Here is a 23588-nt window from a genome sequence, read left to right on the forward strand (position 1 = left end):
CAAAGCCCGAAACAAGTGTGTGTCCACCCTCAGGAGAGCCAGGAAACAATATCTCTCCGTTCTCAGGACAGAACTCTCTTATCTGTCTCCCTCTTCCAAATCGTGGTGGCGTCTGGTCAAATCTGTTTCTGGTGTTTGTTCCACCTCCATCCCCTCCCTCACCTGAAACGGCCACACGGCTGACTCCGCACGTGAAAAAGCTGAATGCCTCAACTCTGTGCTTGCCTCTAAATCTTGTGTCCCAAACCCATCCCTCTCTGTACCCACCGTACCCAGTCGTTCCCAACTGCTCCTGGCCTCTGTGTCCTTTCCTCCTGACAAGGTGGAAAAGTTTCTGTCAACCCTCGATTCTGATTCTGCAACTGGACCTGACGGCATCAGCCCACGGGTCCTAAAATCCTGTTCTTCCGCTCTTTCACTCCCTCTCTCTGTTCTCTTCACCCTCTCTTTTGCTCAAGGTCATCTGCCATCTGCTTGGAAATCTGCCAACATCACCGCTTTGCACAAAAAAGGTGGAAAAACAGATCCCAGCAACTACAGACCAATCAGCCTTCTCCCAATTATCAGCAAAGTCATGGAATCCATAATTGCTTCAGATATGAAATCTTTCCTCTTCTCCAATGGCTTGATCTTTGATCATCAATTTGGTTTCAGACCTGGTCACTCTACTCTGGACATGCTGCTTCTGCTTTCTCAACAATGGATGGAGGTCCTCAATGCCAAACAGGAAATTAGAGCTGTCTCCCTTGACATATCGCGTGCCTTCGATACGGTGTGGCACCCCGCTCTGCTCACCAAACTCTCCTCTTTTGGTATCCATGGAAATCTCCACGCATGGCTGGTGGACTTCCTCTCTAGTCGTAGTCAACGTGTGGCCCTGAATGGGTTTCTCTCATCTCCACTTCCTGTTCAGGCTGGAGTTCCCCAAGGCAGTGTTCTGGGCCCTGTGCTTTTTCTGGTCTTCATCAATGATCTCTCTGACTCTCTTGAAAATCCTCTCTATCTCTTTGCTGATGACTCTGCTCTCTGTCGCTCCATTCTTCATCCCTCAGATCGGCAGTCTGCAGCCTCCTCACTCTCTGCAGACCTGGACAAAATCACAGACTGGGCAAACAAGTGGAACATGTCTTTCAATCCTGACAAATCTCACACTCTTACGATGTCTCTCCGAAAAGACCAACTGGACAACCCTCCCATCCACTTTCTGAATAATCCTCTCCAAGAAGTTCTATCACTCAAGCTTTTGGGTCTCACTATCTGCCATGATCTTTCCTGGGAAAACCACATTTCAAATCTGGCCTCCAAAGCCAGTCGCCGACTGGGCATCCTCTGTCGTGCGAAGTCCTTCCTTGGCACACCTGAGCTCCTCACCACACACAAGGCTTTCATCCGCAGCTCAATGGAATACTGCTCTCCCCTCTGGGCTGGTGCTCCTGCCTCACACCTAGCTCGTCTTCACGCTGTTGAAACCAAAGCATTCAGAATCATTGGAATCTCCCGCGATGAAACTAACTCCAAGGGCCTCTCACTCACTCACTGCAGGCAGGTTGGTGGTCTTTCCGTCTTCTACCGACTCCTCTCTGGCCTTGCCCCCCCAGCTCTCTCTGGGCTCTGTCCCGCAAATATTCCTACAGGTCGCACAAGATCTGCCTGCAACCCTCTTATGGTTAAACTGCCAAAATCAAGACTCTCTGCTCACCTTCACTCCTTCATTCCTCTTTTCTCCCGCCTCTGGAACAAACTCCCTCACTCTCTTCAATCCCACTCCACCCTCCAGGTCTTTAAAACAGCTGTTCACCACCATCTCTTATCTTCCCCCCATCCAAAACCTTGATCTTTTCTACCCCCACTAATTTCACCCCAATTCCACTTTTTTGAAATACCAACTTCTGTCCTGGAAGTCCTTGGTGTCCTTGTGTTTTATACTTCTCCCACCCCCCCCCCCCTTCCCACGCCTCCTCCCCCCAAGCCCTCTCCCTCCCACTCATCTCCCTGCTCTCAAATGTTGTGTGCTCTCAAGTGTTTGTGTGCTTCCCCTTCTCTCCCCATCTTGTCTTCCGCTCCCTCTTTTTATATATTTTGTGTGTGTGGTTGATTTGTTTGTGAAGTAAATGTCAGCTCTTTCACGAGCCTCGATTCAGTATTCAAAAAAAAAAAAAAAAAACCTTGGACGTGCACCTTGACCCCACGGCCAAGGCACACCGTCCATCAAGACTGTCCCATTGGCATATACATGCACCTCAAACCAAAGGCTGAAGCACATGGTCAATCAAAACACATGCATCCTGACCCCGAAGGACCAGAATGCATGGTCATACAATTGGACCCCTCCTCCATAGGAGTGAGTCCCCATGACTTCAACACCATGCCGTCCCGACGAGGGCTTATTGGACTTTTGAGGCCAGCCCTTTGGCCTGCCTTTTTTATTATAAAAAAGGTAAAAAATCAAACATTTAAACAGCCTTGGATGTGTACCTTGACCCCACGGCCAAGGCACACCGTCTATCAAGACTGTCCCGTTAGCATACACATGCACCTCAACTCAAAGGCTGAAGCGCATGGTCATTCAAAACACATGCATCCTGACCCCGAAGGGCCAGAATGCATGGTCATACAATTGGATCCCTCCTTCATAGGAGTGAGTCCCCATGACTTCAACACCATGCCGTCCCGACGAGGGCTTTTTGGCGTTTAGGGCCCGCTTGAAGGCCTGCCTTTTTTACAATGAAAAAAGGTAAAAAGTCAAACTTTGAACAGCCTTGGACGTGCACCTTGACCCCATGGCCAAGGCACAACGTCAACAAGGCTGTCCCCATAGCAATACACATGCGCCTCAACCCCAAGGCTGAACCACGCCTCAACCCCAAGGCTGAAGCACATGGTCATTCAAACGCATGCATCATGCCCCCGAAGGGCCAGAATGCATGGTCATACAATTGGACCCCTCCTTCATAGGAGTGAGTCCCCATGACTTCAACACCATGCTGTCCCGACGAGGGCTTTTTGGTCTCATCAGGAGAGCATACTGCAAATTGTTTATTTGTGACCAATCTTAGCCATTAATATACACAGGTTGAACCCCCTAACTTGAATGGGAAGCAAGGCACAGATTGAGTCTCATCCCAACAATTGCTGCACAACCTATTAGCAACAAATACAAGCCACAACTTAGCAACAAGTCTCTTTCCTATATTATATAAGCTCCCTCTCTTCCTTCTCCTTTTTCTCCCTTTCCTTCTTCTCTTCCTTCTCCTTTTTCTCTCTTTCCTCCTTCTCCTTTTTCCCCCTTGCCTCCCTCTCTCTTTTTCCCCATTCTTCCCTCTCCTTCTCAGTGCAGGGTCGATATTTCCATAATCCCTGCACACTTTGCCGAATCGTACAGGTTTCCCTCTTCTCCCTCTTCTCCCTCTTACTCTCTTACTCTCTTCCTTGGACTTCTCCCATGCCTCCCTCTTCTCCCTCTCCTCTTTCTCTTCCTTCTCCTTTTCCTCCTCCTTTTTCTCACTCTCTTCCTCATCCCTTGCTACCATTAAAGCATCTCCCCATTGAATATTATACATATACTAGCGGGGTCACCTGTGGGAATCCCACGGGCATGGATGTGTGTGACATTTCGACATATTGAGTTAGATGCTGCACATTCATTTTTACAAAATGGTTACTGGCAAGTCATCAGATCCAGAAATGGTGTAATGAACACAATTTATTTATTTCACATAATATGTGACCCCTCACTCCTCTCCACCTGACACTCTCCTCTCTCCACCTGACACTCTCCTCTCTCCACCTAGCACTCCTCTCCTCTCCAATCCCTCACATTCCTCTCCTCTCCAATCCCTCACCTCTCCAATCCCTCACACTCCTCTCCTCTCCAATCCCTCACACGCCTCTCCAATCGCGCCTCACACTCCTCTCCAATCGCGCCTCACACTCCCCTCCAATCACTCCTCACACTCCTCTCCAATCGCGCCTCACACTCCTCTCCAATCGCGCCTCACACTCCTCTCCAATCGCGCTATTATAATATAGATTATAATATTATAATATAGATATAGATTATAATATTATAATATAATTATATATAATATGGATTTATAATATAGATTATATATAGATTATATAATATAGATTTAATATAGATTCATCTGGATTTTGAGCTATTCTTGTATCTGTAATTATTTTTCTCATATTAGGATACCAATAGGATTTGTTGACAATTTCTAAAAGAGTTTTATATTTCATAACTTTGAGAAGTTGATTTTTATTTAATGTATTAATCAAGTCTCTATTTGTGGGTTTAGCAATATCTGTATCGGGTCAGTCCTTAATTACAAAATTTCCGTGTCTATGTTCTAATTCATAAGGAATTAAAAATGTTGTCCCCTTTTCTTGTAAGTATCCTTGAATACAAAAATTATAATTCTCTTGAAGCCTTTTTTCTGCCATTTTAATATAAAATGTTTATGTTTCTGAAATATACATAAGATTAACCCTTTGAGTATGGATGATGTCCAGTGCCGCAACCCGCGAAAAAGTTTTTTTGTACGGATGACGTTACTACACGTCATCGACTATACCTATAAATAGATCGTCAGTACGTGGTTGCATTCCCTTACCAAAATGCCAAATTAATCCCGTACCAGGGGTATTTTTATCAAAAAAAAAATCCCGTACTCAAAGGCTTAATAATATGACAGGTAATGCAGCGCCATCTTCCCACTACCAAATCGGTTTGTATTCCATGACTGTATATTTATCTGATTTTCTTCCTTCTTTGTCATGCAAACCTGGCGTTGGCTTAGCGGCTAGGGTGCCAGCTTAGGATCCTAGGATCCTGGGTTCGGAATCCCGGTCGATCACTGAATTAACGCCAGGGGGGTTGACTCAGCCTGTCATCCTTCCGGGGTTGGCTAATTGAGTACCAGTTCACTGGTAATTCCTTGTTTGTCGTAAAAGGCGACAAACAGGGTTGGCGGCAGGAAGGGCATCCGGCCGTAAAACATTGCTTCAAAAAGGGGACCGAAAAAAAACAACAACAACCACGGTGCCTGAAAAAGGCCAACTCCCGCTTGCGGGGAAAAATGGCCTCTAAAGGTGTTTTTTTTTTTTTTTTTTTGGCATGCAAACCATCTCTTTGCTATCATATTTTTTTTTATTCTTGAAATGATGTATTTGTTGTTTGCAAATTGTGCTTCCACATATCTCATTATACCCACCATGTGGGTAATATTCTTCTTTACTAGACTGATTACAATCATGTAGGTCTTCTAAGTTTATTGAAAAAGACCAATTATACCCTAAATCAAACATATCATACCCCCATTTATCAATTTGCATATTAACTATATACCCTTCTTTATAAAATTCAATTGTAAGCAGATAGTTAAATTTAATGAGGAAAGGTGTATGGTCTGGAGAACCAGGTGTTGTGGCTGTATATTCAACTTGTTTAACAAAATGTGCTGTAGAATATTTTGTTAAATCACTGAATCTAACTAAGTCATTGTCATCTGTGGGGCTTGGATAATTGATTAATTTATAACTATTCTTCATATTAATATTTTTTGTTATATTATATTTTTTTCGCTCAGCCTGTGCCTTTGTATAATAATTTGATAAATCAATATCCAACTCTCAGGATAATCCAAAGATAGACCCATCTTTTCCAACATAAGTCATTTTTAAATGAGGTTTAAAATAATATCATAAAAATTTACATTATTGTTGAGTTGAAATAATACGTATAAACATAATTGACCACAACATTTGGAATTAATGTCTTGGACTTGAAATGTTTGATAAACACCATTCTGTAAGAAGTTAATTACTTCAAGAGGCGGTGGAAGGCCATAACTATCAAAATAAAGAAAATTCCGACTATTATGAATGCAAACCCAATGAGACCCATTCCCATTATTATCGTCTAAATTCATCATCATATTGGTTCAAGAGTTATCAAGTGACCACTATATTCGTCATGTGTGTGTGTCTGTCTGTGTGTGTGTCTGTCTGTCCGCAGCGTAACTACCCGATGATATCATCCGATCTTAATGAAACTTGGGTGGGAGGTTGATATCATGATCTGGTTGTGTCCTGCCTAGAGTGGGCGTCTTGCGCCCATTGTGGGCGGAGCCACGCCCGAAAAATATCTTTTTAGGGGGTAATCGAGTTCAAGCTACATCTTCTCCGAGGGGTTTGGTGGAATCTGACAGGGGTTGCGATATTTGGTTAGGCCAATGTCATATGTCTAGCCGCACGGAGCTCGATTTTTCATTTTTCATTTTTTTTACTTTTTTCTTTTTTCCTTTTTTATTTATTTATTTTATTTCATTTTTCACCGAAATGTTTCGGTATTGTGTAGCTAACTAACCTCATAACTGATTATACATTATTTTCTATCTCATTTCAAGGTCAGTAACCTTCATTTTGACATTGCCGGGCCTGGCCTGTCCGGGCCTGTTTCGGTTTGTCCGTCCTTTGTCATTGAATACTGCTCACTCGTGAACCATCGTTGTCTCCTGACTTGTTCTTTTTTATTTTTAGACAGCTTTGTTAATTCATCTCTCATACAAATAATTACATTATCAATTTTTTGTTTTTTACAATATTTAGCAAGTTCTATATTTGACGTTATATTCTTTCTAAATTGTTTAAACCATTTATCCAATTATTTATAAGAAAGATATAATACATTACCCCTTTTAGTTAGTTGTACACCTACCTGTGCAATAGAAGAAAGCATATCTCCAACTAACAATCTCACTTTATCAGGTAAGCTTTCAAGCTTTTCAGCAAAATCTACAATTACACCACTTCCACTAATTTGTTTCTCCAACTCCTTATTATGTCTTTCCAATTCTTTTTGAGCTTTTAGTTGTGCCTTCCTTTCGTTAGCAGTTTTTACCGCTGCTGAAATACCACCTGTCAAAGTCCCCGCCGCACTTAAACCAGCAAATAAAGGAATTAGAAATGGAAGAAATCCTCCTCTTGTCTCCTTTATTGAATATTTCTTCAACATAGGTTTTGATATTTTAAATGTAAGTGAACCAGCATCATTCAAGGTTTTCACCTGCTCTCTTGTGAGCAAAACATCAATTCTTATATCTCCTTTTCTCTGAATTGTTTTAACGTTAATCATACAAGGCTTTTGCTTTTGAATACAAGATGTTAATTTATCACGATTGGTTTGATTAACATATACATCAGTTGATACTTTACTCATTTATTTATTCGAAGAAAAAAAAATTCTATGTGATATTAGTCATAACACCATTATCTGTATTAATCTGCAATTCAGTTTCTTCCAAAAGCAAACAATATGCATCAACTTCTTCACTCTCCCCTCTTTCAATGTATAGAGAAGTATCCACTCTATTAGACTTTATAGTTTCCTTTTGAGAACTCAGGTCAATTGCGTAGATCGTATAAAGTTTTTGAAATGCAACCATATCCAAAATGGGCTCTTCATTACCATTGCTTTCACACACCTTTTGGTAAGACTTGTAGGCGAGTTATCAAGTGTTACGTGCTCCTCCCCAAACTCCAGTCGCGGTGTACTTCCGAGCCCCGAAAGGAGTCACGGCAGAAAGATGTGTTATTATGTGTGTCAATGACCAATGGTGAAACCACACCAACCAATCAATACCAAAACCAAGTATTGTATTAATGTCACCCAAGAATAACAGCACAAGCACAATATACTGTTGGGGATTTGGGAATGGTGTGTGTAATTTGATGTAAAACTTGTTGTAAATATCACCCTCTGTAGTATCGAGGTCAAAGGTCGCCCTTAGTTAATCCATCGCACACACGTAGCAAATCATAGATTTCCCCTCGGTAGTTATGTCCTTAATATATGTCAGTATAAGGCTCTGTGGTCCACTAATTCATTGCGTTGCATCAATTAAATAAGATAGGTCCCTCCGACGCCCCCATGGCATCTTCAAAGTGCCAGTAACTTTGGATGAGGTTTGCTGGGTTTGCTGCATTCGCCCTCCATTAGCCACGAGGTAATCTCGGAGAAGAAAGGGGAGGAGCCACCTTACGGGCGTAGCCCGCACCTCGTCATCAAGGGTGGAGCCCTGAACGACCAACGACAGGCTCGGTGGGTATGGCTTGGGAAGGCGTGGCATAAAACCCGTGACGACGCCCCCGACAAGAGAGATGCGGACACGAATGGTTACGTGCGCGTACTGCCTCGCCGTGCTGCCCCCTTGCTCTGGAGCTTGCGCCGCCTCGTGTCGTCTTGGGCCCTGCTGACTGCGGAATCGACGCGGGAGAAACCAGCATCACGCCACCGGCCCCGACACCTTCTCGAAGCAACCTCTCTGGACCGTGCCCCGTCCTGCCGGCATTCAATCCCATCTGCAATTTCCCCATCGTGTGAGTCTGCCCGTTTGTCCATCTTTCATGTTGTCTTGGGGTTTACTAAGTAAGCTTGTATAGTTAAGTTAATATTTGCACTGTGTCTCCTTGCTTCTTTCTGTCCAGTTATTTTCTTATCCTTCCTCCTCCTTGGTTCTTTTGATGATTTGTATATAATTAATAATAAACCCTGTTATTCCCTACTTTGCCTTCTTCTTCTTCTTCATGTTCGTTCGGTCACTTTAGAGGTTTCCAAATTGAGTGTACGTGGCGCGATTCGGCCGACGCACAAGAATCGGGTTTAGTTGTGATAAACGGCTCACGCCGCAGTTCGCTTCGCTCGGCGCAAACAATCCATTACGCTGCGGCCGTGAGCGGGAGTATTTCCTCGCGTGCCGGGAGGCGCTGGAAATTAGGTCATAGGACGGTTGGGCCTAATACCCTACCCAGTGCCGACCGGGCGTGGCGTCATACCCCCGGGACCACGTCAGTCAGTCATAAGACGAGGGGATTAATCCCCCCTCAATAAGGGGGAAGAGGCCGACGTTGGGATCCGTAACAATACTTTCAATTGCACAACCAAAATACCATATAATTCCTATGATGGTACCATCATTTTCTTAACTCGGTAACTCACGGTGCTCCACGTGAGCGAAATGTAACATTCCCAAAGTCACTGTGCCGGCACCAGGTCAAAGTCGATCCACGCTCCGGTGATCACAAGAAAAAGGTCGTATCGAGACCAGAATCCAGGTCGGCTGACAGTCAACGCTACCGAAGAGCCCCTGGGTGGGTGTCGGGCCGACGTCGGTCAGGCAAAGGTGCACCCAAAAGGCGACTGGGAATTCACACCTTCGGTTCACCAGACAATGATGCTGGTATGAACGTTCAGCGGCTCCCAAACGGAGAACCGCGAATTCCCAGGCGAAATCCACGTCACACACGCGAACCAGTTTAACGGCTGGTGCGCGATGAAAAGGCTGGCGCGAGGTCAAATGGCTCGTGCGAGGCGAAATGGCGGATGGGCACGTAATGGAGGCATCCCTGCTCTCCAACAACGATTCTCTTTGGAATCAACCGCAAAACCCGTCACGCAGGTTTATCTGTCACAGCGATCACGACTCTGTCACAGGAATCCCTTTCCCAGGAAAACCAATCTTCGCTCGTGCCCCACGTTCGCCAGCGTCCGCTCGATATTTCAAAGCAGCTCGGCTTTTTTCCCCCGACCTCACTTCCTCCGCTTGCGCTTACTCTTCCTTTCTTCCGGTTTCTCCCGATCCATTTCGTTTTTCTTTTAAAACACTATTTTTTCCTTTTGAAAACAGTTATCTCCATTTCACTTAAACTATAACAATAATAGTACATCAAACTAAACATGCTTCCAGTGGATGAAAACTACAAAGACGGAAGTGACAAATCCGTAACACTCCCCACCCTCAAGAAAGAAAGTTTGAACATAGTGAAAACTTTATTTTCATGCAAAAACCCTTTTTAACAAACAAAAGTAAAACTCACACCCAAATGATCAACTCACGTGAGCAACAATAATGAATATTCCCCAGAAGAAAGCAACAAAACTTCCAAACCCCCTACAGGAATTTTCAAAGTTAGTTCACTCTGGATAAAGCACCAGCAACGACATTGCCGCTGCCCTTTACATGCTCAATTTCCAAGTTGAACTCCTGCAAAGACAAACTCCATCTCATCAACCTCTGAATTTTATTTTTCATTTTTTGAATGAAGGTTAAGGGGTTGTGATCAGTGAAGAGTTTTAAATCTGGATTCTCTTGCACCCCGACTACAGACAAGACAGGTGAGACAGGAACCATTTTTTCCACAGGTTTCCTCTCATAATATTTCTTCAGTCGGTTGACATGACACAGCTGCCGCTTTTTTCGTCGGTCGGGAGTTGTCACCACGTAATCTGTTTCATTAACCCTCCTTTCGATTGCATAGGGACCAAAATACCAAGCCTGTAGTGTCTGACCTGGAACAGGAAGCAACACTAACACCCGGTCCTCAGGACTGAAATTTCTTACCTGAGATTTCTTGTCATGTCTCACTTTCATTTTATCCTGTGTCACTTTCAAGTTTCCTCTCGCAACTTCACAAGCCTTTGCCAAGCTGTGCCTAACCGTTGACACATACTCTACCACTGTTGACTGCGACTCCTCCTGTAGCCACTGTTCTTTCACCAATTTCAATGGTCCTCGAACTGCGTGTCCAAACACCAGTGCAAAAGGACTGAATTCCAATGACTCCTGAACAGATTCCCTCGTAGCAAACAACAATAAGGGTATTCCCTCATCCCAATCCTTGTCACATTCAAAACAGTACGTTCTGATCATATTCTTCAATGTTTGATGAAACCTTTCCAAGGCCCCTTGGCTCTCAGGATGGTAAGTACTTGATCTTACTTGCTCCACTCCCAACAGGTGTACCATTTGCTGAAAAAGCGTTGACATGAAATTGGAACCCTGATCAGACTGGATGACCTTAGGTAGGCCAACCAAAGTGAAAAATTTAATCAAGGCCTTCGCAATAACTGCCGCAGTAATTTTTCTAAGAGGCACTGCTTCTGGGAACCTCGTGGAAGCGCACATGATGGTCAGCAAATACTGATGTCCAGCCTTAGTTTTAGGTAAAGGGCCTACACAGTCAATAATGACTCGGCTGAATGGCTCTTCAAAAGCTGGAATTGGTTTTAAAGGTGCAGATGGGACTTTCTGATTTGGTTTTCCCACCAGTTGGCAAGAATGGCAAGAGTTACAGAACTCAGCCACATCACGTCGCAATCCTGGCCAGAAAAAAATGTACCAATATTCAGTCACATGTCTTGTTCACTCCAAGGTGCCCGGCCAAAGGTGTCTCATGTGCCAAACTCAATATCTCCTTCCGGTACGGCGGTGGCACCACAATTTGGTCATGAACTTTCCACTCATCATTTGCTGGCACCTCCAGTGGTCTCCATTTTCTCATGAGTATTTCCCCTTTCATGAAGTAACCAACAGGTATCTTCATAGCCTCTTCCTCTGTAATGGCTTTACCAATCAAACTCCGGAGCTCCGAATCTCCGTGTTGTTCTTCAACAAGACTTTTTCGGACCAGCACCGTTTGTTCAGCCTCGTTCCCAGATGTCTCCGACGGACACTCCATTTCCTCTTTTGGTCCAGATGCCACCTTTTCCTTAGGTTCCTTGATGTCACTCCCTTTCCTATTACCTATTCCAGACTTTTCCTGCAATACCTCTAAGGAACCCAAATCCACATCACCTTCCTTCTCCTTCTCTTCAGAGCACTTCCTACCCACAGCACGAGTCACTGCACAGGATGGAAAGATACCCGGAATCTCCTGCTCTAACTGTGCTGTGTTATTTTCCATACTGGGCTTTTCAACCAACATCGGATTACCAGAAACTCGACCACCGGCCAAATCATAACCGAAAATAAAAGAGATTCCCTCTACAGGAAGAGTGGCTTGTAACCCCACAGTGACCGGTCCTGACACCAATTCAGACTTTAAATGGATGACATGAAGAGGAGCTTTAACATAGCCACCAACCCCCTGTAAGAGAACACTAACCTCCGTTGCCGTCTTCTCCAACATTGGCAAAATGCCCTCAAGCATCAAAGATTGATGTGCTCCTGTGTCCCTCAATACCCTAACAGGTCTCTGGTTCGTTAAGTCCCCATCCAGTGACACCAACCCTTCGGAAATAAAAGGTTTGTAACCCTCTTGGACAACGTCGTTCTGTGATGCCGTAACTTTGGCACGGGAACCTTCACAAGGCACTGTCCTCCAAGGACAATTTCTCGCATTGGCCAACGCATTCGGAGTTGCACTAGTCTGACTCCGCTCCTGATTTTTCCTTTTCAGGGCGTAACATTGGGACATCAAATGCCCAGGTTTCTTGCAAAAAGCGCAAGTAGGCCCGGAGGAAAAACTCGTGGTTTGCCTCGGGCCCCCCGGAAGATAGGTCTGCCTTGGAACTGCAGTCTTCTGATTCCTAAAAGTCGCGGTATCAGATTTGTCCCCATAGTCCTCTCTAGGGGGCCTCCATGAAAATATGTTCTCCGATCCTGATTTACCGTAACTCCCCTGGCTAACTCTAGGTGGGAAGTTAGGTTTGTGGAACCCCATCCTGTGTGTCAAGGCATAGTCATCTGCCACTGTTGCCGCCTCATACAACTCCGGTACCTTTTTTCATCCAGATGCACTTTAATGTCCACGTGGACACACTGTTTGAATTCCTCCACCAAGATCAATTGTCGTAAAAGGTTGAAGTCTTTCCCAATCTCCTTCGAGTCACACCACCTATCAAACATAGTTTCCTTCATTCTGGCAAACTCCACATGGGTCTGACTCTCCCTCTTCCTGGCATTCCTGAATTTTTGTCGGTAAGCTTCAGGGACCAATTCATAGGCTTTGAGAATGGCTTTCTTCACTATCTCATAATCTGCACATTGGTCAATCGGTAAAGCCGAAAAGATATCTTGAGCTTCACCCACCAGAACACTTTGTACTAACATAGTCCAGTACCCCACAGGCCATTTTAACATTTGAGCCACCTTCTCAAAGTGTAAAAAGAACGTGGCTACCTCCTTTTCATTAAAGGGTGGAACCAACCTCACATGCCTACCAACATCCCAAGTGTTCTGACTGGTTGTCGAACTAGCCGGCATGGATACTACTTCTCTCCGTTCCCCCAGTAATTCCAGCTCCTTGAGTTTAAGTTCCCTCTGATAATCCATGTCCTGTTTCTTTAACTCCCTTTCGGCTCTCCTTTCCTCTGCTCTTTCCTCGGCTCTTCTCTCCTTGAGTTCTCGTTCCCGTTCTGCTCTTTCCTCTGCTCTTTCCTTTTCAGCTCTCCTTTCCTCTGCTCTTTCCGCTGCTCTTTCCTTTTCTGCTTTCCATTCCAACTCTTTTAACCTTTCCTGGCTCTGCAGTTGCATCTCCATTTTCCGGAGCTCCACATTTCCTTTTTCCTCTGGTAACCAATCCAAGGCTACCTCTTCCCATGTTCCTTATCCCACTAGAGATTCTACCACCAATGTCTGCATCTCTGCTTTCTTCATACTAACTCGGACATCCAAGTTACAATATTGGGCCAATATCATGAGTTCCGATCTTTTTAAAGTCTGGAACTGTGCCTCATTAGGGGACGTCGCAAACTTTTCTACATCAAACACCACGGTGACTATTAGTTAGCACCTGTTACCCTTCACACAAAAATTTCCAAATTTTCAGAAAAATTTGGGAATGTTAGAAAATTCCAAATTTGGGAATTTTGGGAATGTTAGGGAATTCAATCCCAGACGAGCCCCCAATTTCTGTTACGTGCTCCTCCCCAAACCCCGGTCACGGTGTACCTCCGAGCCCCGAAAGGAGTCACAGCAGAAAGATGTGTTATTATGTGTGTCAATGACCAATGGTGAAACCACACCAACCAATCAATACCAAAACCAAGTATTGTATTAATGTCACACAAGAATAACAGCACAAGCACAATATACTTTCAATTGCACAACCAAAATACCATATAATTCCTATGATGGTACCATCATTTTCTTAACTCGGTAACTCACGGTGCTCCACGTGAGCGAAATGTAACATTCCCAAAGTCACTGTGCCGGCACCAGGTCAAAGTCGATCCACGCTCCGGTGATCACAAGAAAAAGGTCGTATCGAGACCAGAATCCAGGTCGGCTGACAGTCAACGCTACCGAAGAGCCCCTGGGTGGGTGTCGGGCCGACGTCGGTCAGGCAAAGGTGCACCCAAAAGGCGACTGGGAATTCACACCTGCGGTTCACCAGACAATGATGCTGGTATGAACGTTCAGCGGCTCCCAAACGGAGAACCGCGAATTCCCAGGCGAAATCCACGTCACACACGCGAACCAGTTTAACGGCTGGTGCGCGATGAAAAGGCTGGCGCAAGGTCCAATGGCTCGTGCGAGGCGAAATGGCGGACGGACTCATAATGGAGGCGTACCTGCTCTCCAACAACGATTCTCTTCGGAATCGACCGCAAAACCCATCACGCAGGTTTATCTGTCACAGGAATCCCTTACCCGGGAAAACCAATCTTTGCTCGTGACCCACGTTCGCCAGCGTCCGCTCGATATTTCAAAGCAGCTCGGCTTTTTTCCCCCGACCTCTCTTGCTCCGCTTTCGCTTCCTCTTCCTCTCTTCCGGTTTCTCCCGATCCATTTCGTTTTTCTTTTAAAACACGAATTTTTCCTTTTGAAAACAGTTATCTCCATTTCACTTAAACTATAACAATAATAGTACATCGAACTAAACATGCTCTATAGTTGGCGTAATATATCATCAATCATCAATCATCATCGTAATATATCAATCATCTATAGTTGGCGTAATATAAATTTTTACAATACCGATATTGCTACTACAATATAATAATATAGGTTTGGGTTGATTATTTTCATCCAATTCGGCATATATAGCGATAGGCTTATTAGATATTGAGCCAATTTTTCCCATACGAGTAAATTGTTCAGATTTGAAATAGTGATGATAAGTTAATCGAGCGTGATTCATAGGTGGATCACACATTTTATCACATGTTTCATCACACTTTGTTTTATCACTCTTTGTTTTATCACCCTTTGTTTTATCACCCTTTGTTTTATCACCCTTTGTTTTATCACCCTTTGTTTTATCACCCTTTGTTTTATCACTTTTTGTATCACCCTTTATTTTATCACGCTTTATTTTATCACTTTGTATCGCCCTGTATTGTTTTGTTGCCCTGTATATAATCCTCATCATCGTTTGTTTTAAAAGAAACAACCTTCTTGGAAATGTGTATTACTTCAAATATAAAATAAAGAATATTATTTGTGCGTTTTATTTCAGTAATAGGGGCCTTAAACGAACGACAAAGCATATTAAATTTTATCATTGAAATGAGAACCGGATTAGATGTATAATCTTGAATAGGGATCGGTATGATATTTTGAATAGATTCGGTATTAATTTTTAACCAATGTATTGGAATTATCCACCAATGAAGTTATATCTATAATGAATTCAAAGGGGGTTTCCATTTTAAAAACAATCTCGGTCTTGTACTTTATGAATTTAAAAAAGTGGTTAATATGTGAGCCCAATCCTATATGAATTGCTTCTGAATGATTATACTTGTATGTTTCAAAAAATTCAGCATCTAATTCGATTTTAATTAACGTATTTTGTGTAGTATATTTTTCAAGATATAAACCTTTATTAATAATGGTAAAACAAACTGTAGTCATATTATGATATAGTACTTCAAATAGAGCTTTAAATTAATTTTTATGTTTTGATCGCGCATAAAAAAGCATTATTTTGTTATTATCAAATTTTCTTTAAATTAAAAAAAAAAAAAAAATTGAAAATTGAAAAAAATTTTAAAGTAAAAAAAAATTTGGGGGGAAATTTGAAAATGAACCATGTTGGACCATAGTGGACCATATTGAACCATGTTGGACCATGTTGAACCATAGTCGGGGCACAGTGAGCTGGAAGCCCCATTTCAATACTACTGACCTAAGGCTAACCCCCGCTCTAGTAGGGAAAATGGCCTTTAAAATGCATGTTGTTGTTGTTGTTGTTGTTGACCTAATGCTCATGTGGCTGAATGGAAGCAAATCCCCACAGCAATTTTCCAACATCTAGTGGAAAGCCCTCCCAGTAGAGTGGAGGCTGCTATAGCAGCAAAGGGGGGACCAACTTCATATTAATGCCCATGATTTTGGAATGAGATGTTCGACAAGTACATACGGTGTGATGTTCGAGTGTCCACATACTTTTGGCCATGTGGTGTATATATATTTAATTTTAAAGCAAAAACTATTGAACTTAGGTGGAATTTGTGTTGAAAGCCATTAATTAGATGTATTGGCCGATGTATATTCCAAATTTCAGCTAGTTTCAATGCCTTTGAGATATGATTGCCAACACATTTTGGGTGGATGGACGAACTGACAGACACCAACGTGAATTTGAGGGTTTTCTTTAAAAAACTCAACAATGCGCTCACAGACGTTGCTGAAATTTGGAACATACCTCGACGTACAAAGCATTTACTTCTGAAATTTGCAGCCAATTTCGTCCAGTAGAAGCCGAGAAACTAATTTTCAGTCCCCATGTTAAACTTGCATACAGAGAAACGATCCCATGTAAAGGGAGGGGTGCCCTGCACCTCCCTTGATTTCCATACAATAAGCAATTTCCCTGGTGTTGGGCTAGCGGCTAGGGTGCCGGCTTAGGATCCTAGGATCCTGGGTTCGAATCCCGGTCGATCGCTGGAATTAACACCAGGGGGGGTTGACTCAGCCTGTCATCCTTCCGAGGTCGGCAAATTGAGTACCAGTTCACTGGTAATTCCCTGTTTGTCGTTAAAGGCGGCAAAAAGGGTTGGCGTCAGGAAGGGCATCCGGCCGTAAAACATTGCTTCAAAAAGGGGACCAAAAAACAACAACAACCACGGTTCCCGAAAAAGGCCAACCCCCACTTTGCAGGGAAAATGGCCTCTAAACGTGGTTATATATATTTTTTTTTTATAAGCAATTTGATATTGTACAATACTCATAATGACGCTGAAAATCAGGTTTAAGAATAAATACATTTTAAATACGAAGAAATTGGATTTGTTCATTGTACAAGACTTTATTCAAGATGATAACTTCATTTACTGCAATATATCTCATGCTTGCATTTCATATGAAGCATGAAAAAATTCCCAAATCTATACTATTGTTGCCCAGTAGACTCAGACACATAACTTCATTCTGGGTTATCTCATACGGAATACCTTTGCTCCAGTCGCAAAATGAAATTTTGGAACTTTAATCAGAACTTCACAAAACAGAGTAAGCTAACATAAAACTGTGGCAAAGGCAAGGCCAAAACGGTAATGGCCCTAGAGCAAGGGAAGGGAACACATTTCTCGGCTCAAGACCACCCTCTTTGGTGCATTTGGTACATGTAGCAGGCAACGCTTTGGTACATTAAAGCTGGCACCATTTAAAGAAATATAGCTCATTTATTTACGAAACCATATTTGGCCTTGTGTCAATTCACCTGCAATCATGTAATCCCAACCTTTTACAATCTTTCCCGCCATTAACTTCTAACAGTGGGTTTATAACACTAATTATTATTATAACACCAATTGTTATTGGGGGATTTACTTCCAAACACGTGTTGTATTTCCTCCCACACCGACACCAGGATATCTGGAATTATCGCCTGGAACATTCCAGAAAATGCACGCACCACACTACCACACCACTACCACAGGAAACTGCACTCCTCAAAATCACCAACGACCTTCTCCTCTCCTCCGACGCCGGTAACCTCAACATTCTCATCCTTCTCGACCTCAGCGCTGCCTTTGACACCATCGATCACACCATCCTCCTCACCCGACTTGAATCCACCTTTAACGTTACCGCACTGCCCTCTCTTGGATTAAATCATACCTCTCTGACAGGCACCAGTTCATCTCCATCAATAACTGCAAATCCCCCACCGCTCCCCTCCCCCAAGGTGTCCCCCAAGGTTCAGTTCTCGGTTCCCTCCTCTTCATCCTGTACCTGTTCCCCCTTGGTCACTTAATCCGCGTCATGGTCTCCAATTCCACTGCTTTGCCGATGACATCCAGCTTTTCATTTCCGCCAAGTCAATTTCCACCGCCACCCACTCCATCCTGACAAACTCCATCACTGAAATAAAATCCTGGCTTCAAATCAACTTCCTCAAACTAAACTGTGATAAATCCGAAATAATCATTATTGGACTAAAAACGCTCACCAAATCCACCCGCAACTTCACCCTCAACATCGACGGCATCCCAGTATCCACCTCCCCTCACATCCGGAATCTTGGCATCATCTTTGACCAAACCCTCTCCTTCGACAAACACACTAAACAGATCACTAAGACAGCCTTCTTTCATCTGAAAAACATCGCCCGTCTCCGTCCATCCCTCTCCTCCACAGCTGCAGAAACCCTCATCCACGCCTTCATCACTTCCCGTCTGGACTACTGCAACAGCCTCCTCTCTGGTTCACCCTCAAATATCATCAATAAACTTCAATACATTCAGAACTCCGCTGCCCGTCTACTCACCCACTCCCGGGCCCAGGACCACATCACCCCCGTCCTTCACAAGCTCCACTGGCTCCCCATCTCCCAGAGAATCCAGTACAAAATCCTCCTCCTGACCTACAAAACCCTCCATAACCTGGCCCCATCCTACCTGACTGACCTCCTCCCCAGACACACTCCCACCCACACCCTCCGCTCTGCTGCTGCCAACCTCCTGTCCCTGTCCCCCCCCCCCCCCGCCCCCATCCGGACCAAACTCAGATCCTGTGGGGACAGGGCCTTCTCCATCGCTGCTCCCACACTCTGGAACTCACTACCTCAAACCATCAGAGACTCCTCACTCACCACATTCAAATCATCACTCAAGACCCACCTGTTCAACACCGCATTCAACCCCTGACCGTCTCTTCTCCTTCTCCTTCCTTTCTGTTTGGTTATTTAATTATGTATTTTTGTCTTTGTTTTACGTACTATGTCAAAGCGTCTTTGGGTTTCTTGAAAAGCGCTATACAAAATAAATGTATTATTATTATTATTATTACATCCAAAACCATCTTAATACAAATACTTATCAAACTTTATTCCTCGGGGCCGCAGTTTTGTAAGCACCCACGTATGAAGAATCACTGCTCACAGTTGTGAGTGGCAGTTCTTGGGGGTTCAACTTGGCATGAAAAATATAGTTTGAGAACAATGACGTAATCGGATGGCATTGTCATTAGAACGGTCGGTATGGGAAGACATCAGCATAGAACAGCATCGTCATTGGTACTGGCGGTGTGGGTTGGCTGTGAGGTAGCACACGCACCTTTCAACTGTGTAGTCTGGGTTGGAATCTCGACTAAGCTAGAAGCAAAATGCTACTTCAACAAGTTCAAGCCAGTTCCAGCCAGTTAAAAAACATCATTGTACAGTCAATACTCAGTAGCCACTGCACCCACCCCAACCCCCTTCCCCGAGCATGTTTAGGGGGCATGGACATGTTTACCAAACATCCCTGTGCCCGCTGTGGGTAGCAGATGGGAATGTTTGATGGATGTGCAAGGAAGTGCATAAGACTATAGCCAGATGATTTGTTTCTCGCACCTGATACCTCATCCTCGCTCCATCGATCGAAAGCTGAGGCTGAGTAAACCATCTATCATGGTTTCATTTTGTTCCCCAATAAGGCACCTGCATTCCATGGTCAAGTGGTTTGGGACCCAGGTGTATCAGATGCTCAGACAGCTGTCTTTCACTGTTTCATGAAACTCAGAACAGACTTGTATTGTCGTTGCAGTTTGCTGACTCTTTTGACTTCAATGCTCACAAGTGGATGGGTGCAACCTTTGATTGCTCACCAATGTGGTAAAACAAATTTTTGTATTTGCACTTTATGGGTGGTTACTCCATCTTCCTGACGCCATTTTAAAATTCATTGTTTCGAATATTCTCAAAATGCTGCAATTCACCTCTCTGTGCTTTACACTTCTCTCCGCAGGGTTAAAAGCCGAAAAGACATCGTCAATTCCCTTAAGGTGGAGCCACCCTATCTAAAACATATTCACAGTGACTCTGGTAAGGGAAACAAGGTTTTAATCCATTCAAAATGAGCTGGCTATCGCTCATTTCAGAACTCTTTAATTTAAGAAAGGAATGGGAAACTTGTTTAACATTTCCTTTGTTACCCTTGTATTATACTCATACTCTTCCAGTAGCTATCCATTTAACTCCAGTTATTAAAATGTTTTACCTACTTTGCCTTATGAACTTCAAGCTAAACTTTATCTGCAGGCCAGGCCAGGACAATCAAATGCACATTGCCTTTGAGGTCATCTATTTATTACAAACTAAACTGGGGGAATGGGGACTGAATTAAGCAAATATTACAAAATGTAGAAAAAACAGCCTGGTGTGATATATCCAGAGAGCTACTTCAGTCTCCAAGCTACTCTACTCAAAAAAAGTTCAGTTCAGTTCACTTTTGTTATCACTTTGCAGCTTTCACTGAATTGTATGACAATTTACAAATGTATATACATTCAACATTTCATATCAACATAAAAGATTTGATCAAACAATCACCAAAAAATACATCATAATGGGAATGTATAAAAAGGTTGCCCACATAAAATGGTCTTCCATCATAGATCAAAGCAAACAAAGGTGAATGCAATTTAAATACAAGAAAATGGAAAGCATCTGAAAATGCAGAGCCTGTCCGCGTCCGTTTGTATTCAGGTGTCTTCTTCTTCTTCCTTATGTTCAACAACAAAAACAGTTCAAATAAATACAAAATGAAAATTGCTGATTTTATGCAGCCCTCACCTTTGAACTTTAGATCTAAAAAAAAAAAATCAACTTCTAGCTTTTGATTGGTGAACCAATTCTGTGACCCAATATGCAAATCCTTAAAATTTCAGGTCAATCGGGTGAAAATTGGCGATTTTACGCAACCTTGACCTTTTGATCTAAAAAAAAAAACAATCTGCTTCTAGCTTTTGATTGGCGAACCAATTCAGTGACCCGATATTCAAATTCTTAAAATTTCAAGTCAATCGGATGAAAATTGATGATTTTATGTGATGCTGACCTTTGACAATTGACCTTTTGACCAAATTATTAATTTACCTTCTCCATATCTTTATTATAATAGAGCAAACGTATATGGTTATGTCGTTATGTATGTCGTTATGTTTATATTAAAGCGCGGCGTTACGCGCGCTGCTTGCGAGCAAGGAGGAAGCGGACAAGCGGTGACTTATAAGCGTCTTTATTTCAGGAGCTCACTGTAACACTAGCCCGCTCTGGGCTGCGCGCCCCGTGTATATCCTCAGGCCACGCCTACCCCTCGGGCGTGGCCCTCGCCCACTTGGTGCGCGGAATGATGTCACCACGCCAGTGGGCTTTTGTGTCCGCCACACGCGCCCCCCCAGAATTCCCGCGCACCTGGAGGGCCAGTTTGCAGGGCAGACGATTGACCCGGCCGAAGCGCCCCCTGGCGATCGGCGGCGTCCGGGGTGCAGGGATGCCAGGTGGGATGCGCCTGGCTGCCCCTGGGATGGGTGCAGGACCGGGGGGCGGCGTGGCGGCGGGGCTGGGCGGTGCCGGGGGTCCGCCCGCAGGAGGGCGGCCCTGACGTGGGGGTCGGGCCACTGGCGGTGGATGGTCCACGTCGAGGTGGGCCGGCTTGAGGCGGTCTACCGAAACGCGGTCGGGAGTACCGCCGATGTCCAGGGTGAAGTGCTTCGACCCGGTCTCCAGCACGCGGAAAGGCCCGTCGTACAGGGGCCGCAGTGGTGTCCGGTGGACATCGTGGTGGACGAAGACGTACTCCGCCGTGCGAAGCTCCGGGGCGACGTGCGTCGGTGGGTGCCCGTGGCATGCCGTTGGCACCGGGGCGAACCTCTGGGCGGTCTCTTGCAGAGCGAGCGCTGCTGTGCCGCGGACCATGGTGCCGTGGAGTCGGGGAGGAACTCGCCCGGCACCCGCAGCGGTTGCCCGAAGACCAACTCCGCCGCGGATGCGCGCAGGTCCTCCTTGGGTGCCGTCCGGAGGCCCAGCAGGACCCAGGGGAGCCTCTCGACCCAGCCACCGTCGCGGAGGGTGGCCCGGAGCGCGGCCTTCAATGAGCGGTGAAATCGCTCACACAGGCCATTAGCCTGGGGGTGGTAGGCCGTGGTTCGGTGCAGCCGGACCCTGAGCCCCTGCGCGACCACCCCCCAGAGCTCCGAGGTGAACTGGGGGCCGCGGTCGGACGAGATGTCTGAGGGGGCGCCGAACCGGGCGACCCAGGTGGCGAGGAAAGCCTGCGCGACATCGGCCGCCGTTGTCGACGCCAAGGGCACGGCCTCCGGGCACCGGGTGGTGCAGTCCACCATGGTGAGGACGTGGGTGAAACCCCGCGAGGGGGGCAGAGGTCCCACCAGGTCCACGTGGACGTGGTCAAACCGGCGTTCCGGCACCGTGAACGGGGCCAACGGGGCCTGGGTGTGCCGGTGCACCTTGGCACGCTGGCATGCGAGGCACGTCCTGGCCCAGCCGCGGACGGCCTTCCGGAGGCCATGCCAGACGAACTTGTCGGCGATCAGCCTTTGGGAGGCCCTCGCGCCCGGGTGGGACAGGCCGTGGATGGCGTCAAACACCTGGCGCTGCCAGCCCGCGGGCACGATGGGGCGAGGACGCCCGAGGGAGACGTCGCACAAGAGGGCCGCGCCCGCGCCGTCGAACGGCACCTCGGTGACGCGGAGGCCCGTGACGGCGGTCCGCAAGGCCTGGACGTCGGGGTCAGCGGCCTGGTCCGCTGCCATCCGGGCATAGTCGATGCCAAGGTGGACTGCGTGGGCGACGGCCCGGGAAAGGCAATCCGCCACCGGGTTGTCCTTCCCCGCGATGTGCTGGATGTCCGTCGTGTACTCGGACACGGCCGAGAGGTGACGCTGCTGCCGGGCCGACCACGGCTCGGTGACCTTGCCCATCGCGAAGATCAGCGGCTTGTGGTCGACGAAGGCCGTGAACGCACGGCCCTCGAGCAGATGGCGGAAGTGCCTGACCGCCAAGTGAAGCCCGAGCAACTCGCGGTCGAAGGTACTGTAACGGCGTTCGGGCGGGCGAAGCTGCCGGCTAAAGAACGCCAGCGGTTGCCAAGCTCCACGCACCCATTGCTCGTGCACCGCGCCCACCGCGTAGTCCGAGGCATCGGTGGTGAGGGCGATCGGTGCATCGGGCGCCGGGTGCGCGAGCATGGTGGCGTTAGCCAAGGCGAGCTTCGCGCCCGTGAACGCCGTGTCCATCTGCTCGGTCCAGGTAACGTCGCCTTTGCCCGGCTTACCTCGGAGAGCTTCGTGCAGGGGGCGCAGGAGCTGGGCGATACGGGGCAGGAACCGATGGTAAAAGTTCACCATGCCCAGGAACTCCTGCAGCCCTCTGATCGTGCGGGGGCGCGGAAACCCCTTCACCGCCTCGACCTTGGCCGGCAGGGGGACGGCTCCGTGCCTGGTGACACGGTGCCCTAGAAAATCGATTATGGCGGCGCCGAACCGGCACTTTGCGGGGTTCACAATCAGGCCATGCTGGCCCAGGCGTTCGAAGAGCGCGCGGAGGTGGCATAGGTGCTCTTCGCGGGACGC

The 23588-nt window shown here is 45.9% G+C and overlaps 1 protein-coding gene across 2 annotated transcripts in view; it reads left to right on the top strand.

The window, feature by feature from the left end:
• The window catches only part of LOC137432830 (aromatic-L-amino-acid decarboxylase-like), a 171863-nt gene that overhangs the window by 106610 nt on the left and 41665 nt on the right, over positions 1 to 23588 (top strand). For both annotated transcript variants that reach the window (XM_068125071.2, XM_068125072.2), the window contains exons 9-10: positions 19760 to 19827; positions 19961 to 20037. In XM_068125071.2, coding sequence (XP_067981172.2) covers positions 19760 to 19827; positions 19961 to 20037 — 145 coding nt within the window. The remainder of the gene's footprint in view (positions 1 to 19759; positions 19828 to 19960; positions 20038 to 23588) is intronic.

Source organism: Myxine glutinosa, chromosome 8 (genome assembly GCF_964187855.1).
Source record: "Myxine glutinosa chromosome 8, kmMyxGlut1.1, whole genome shotgun sequence".
Taxonomy (NCBI): Eukaryota; Metazoa; Chordata; class Myxini; order Myxiniformes; family Myxinidae; genus Myxine; species Myxine glutinosa.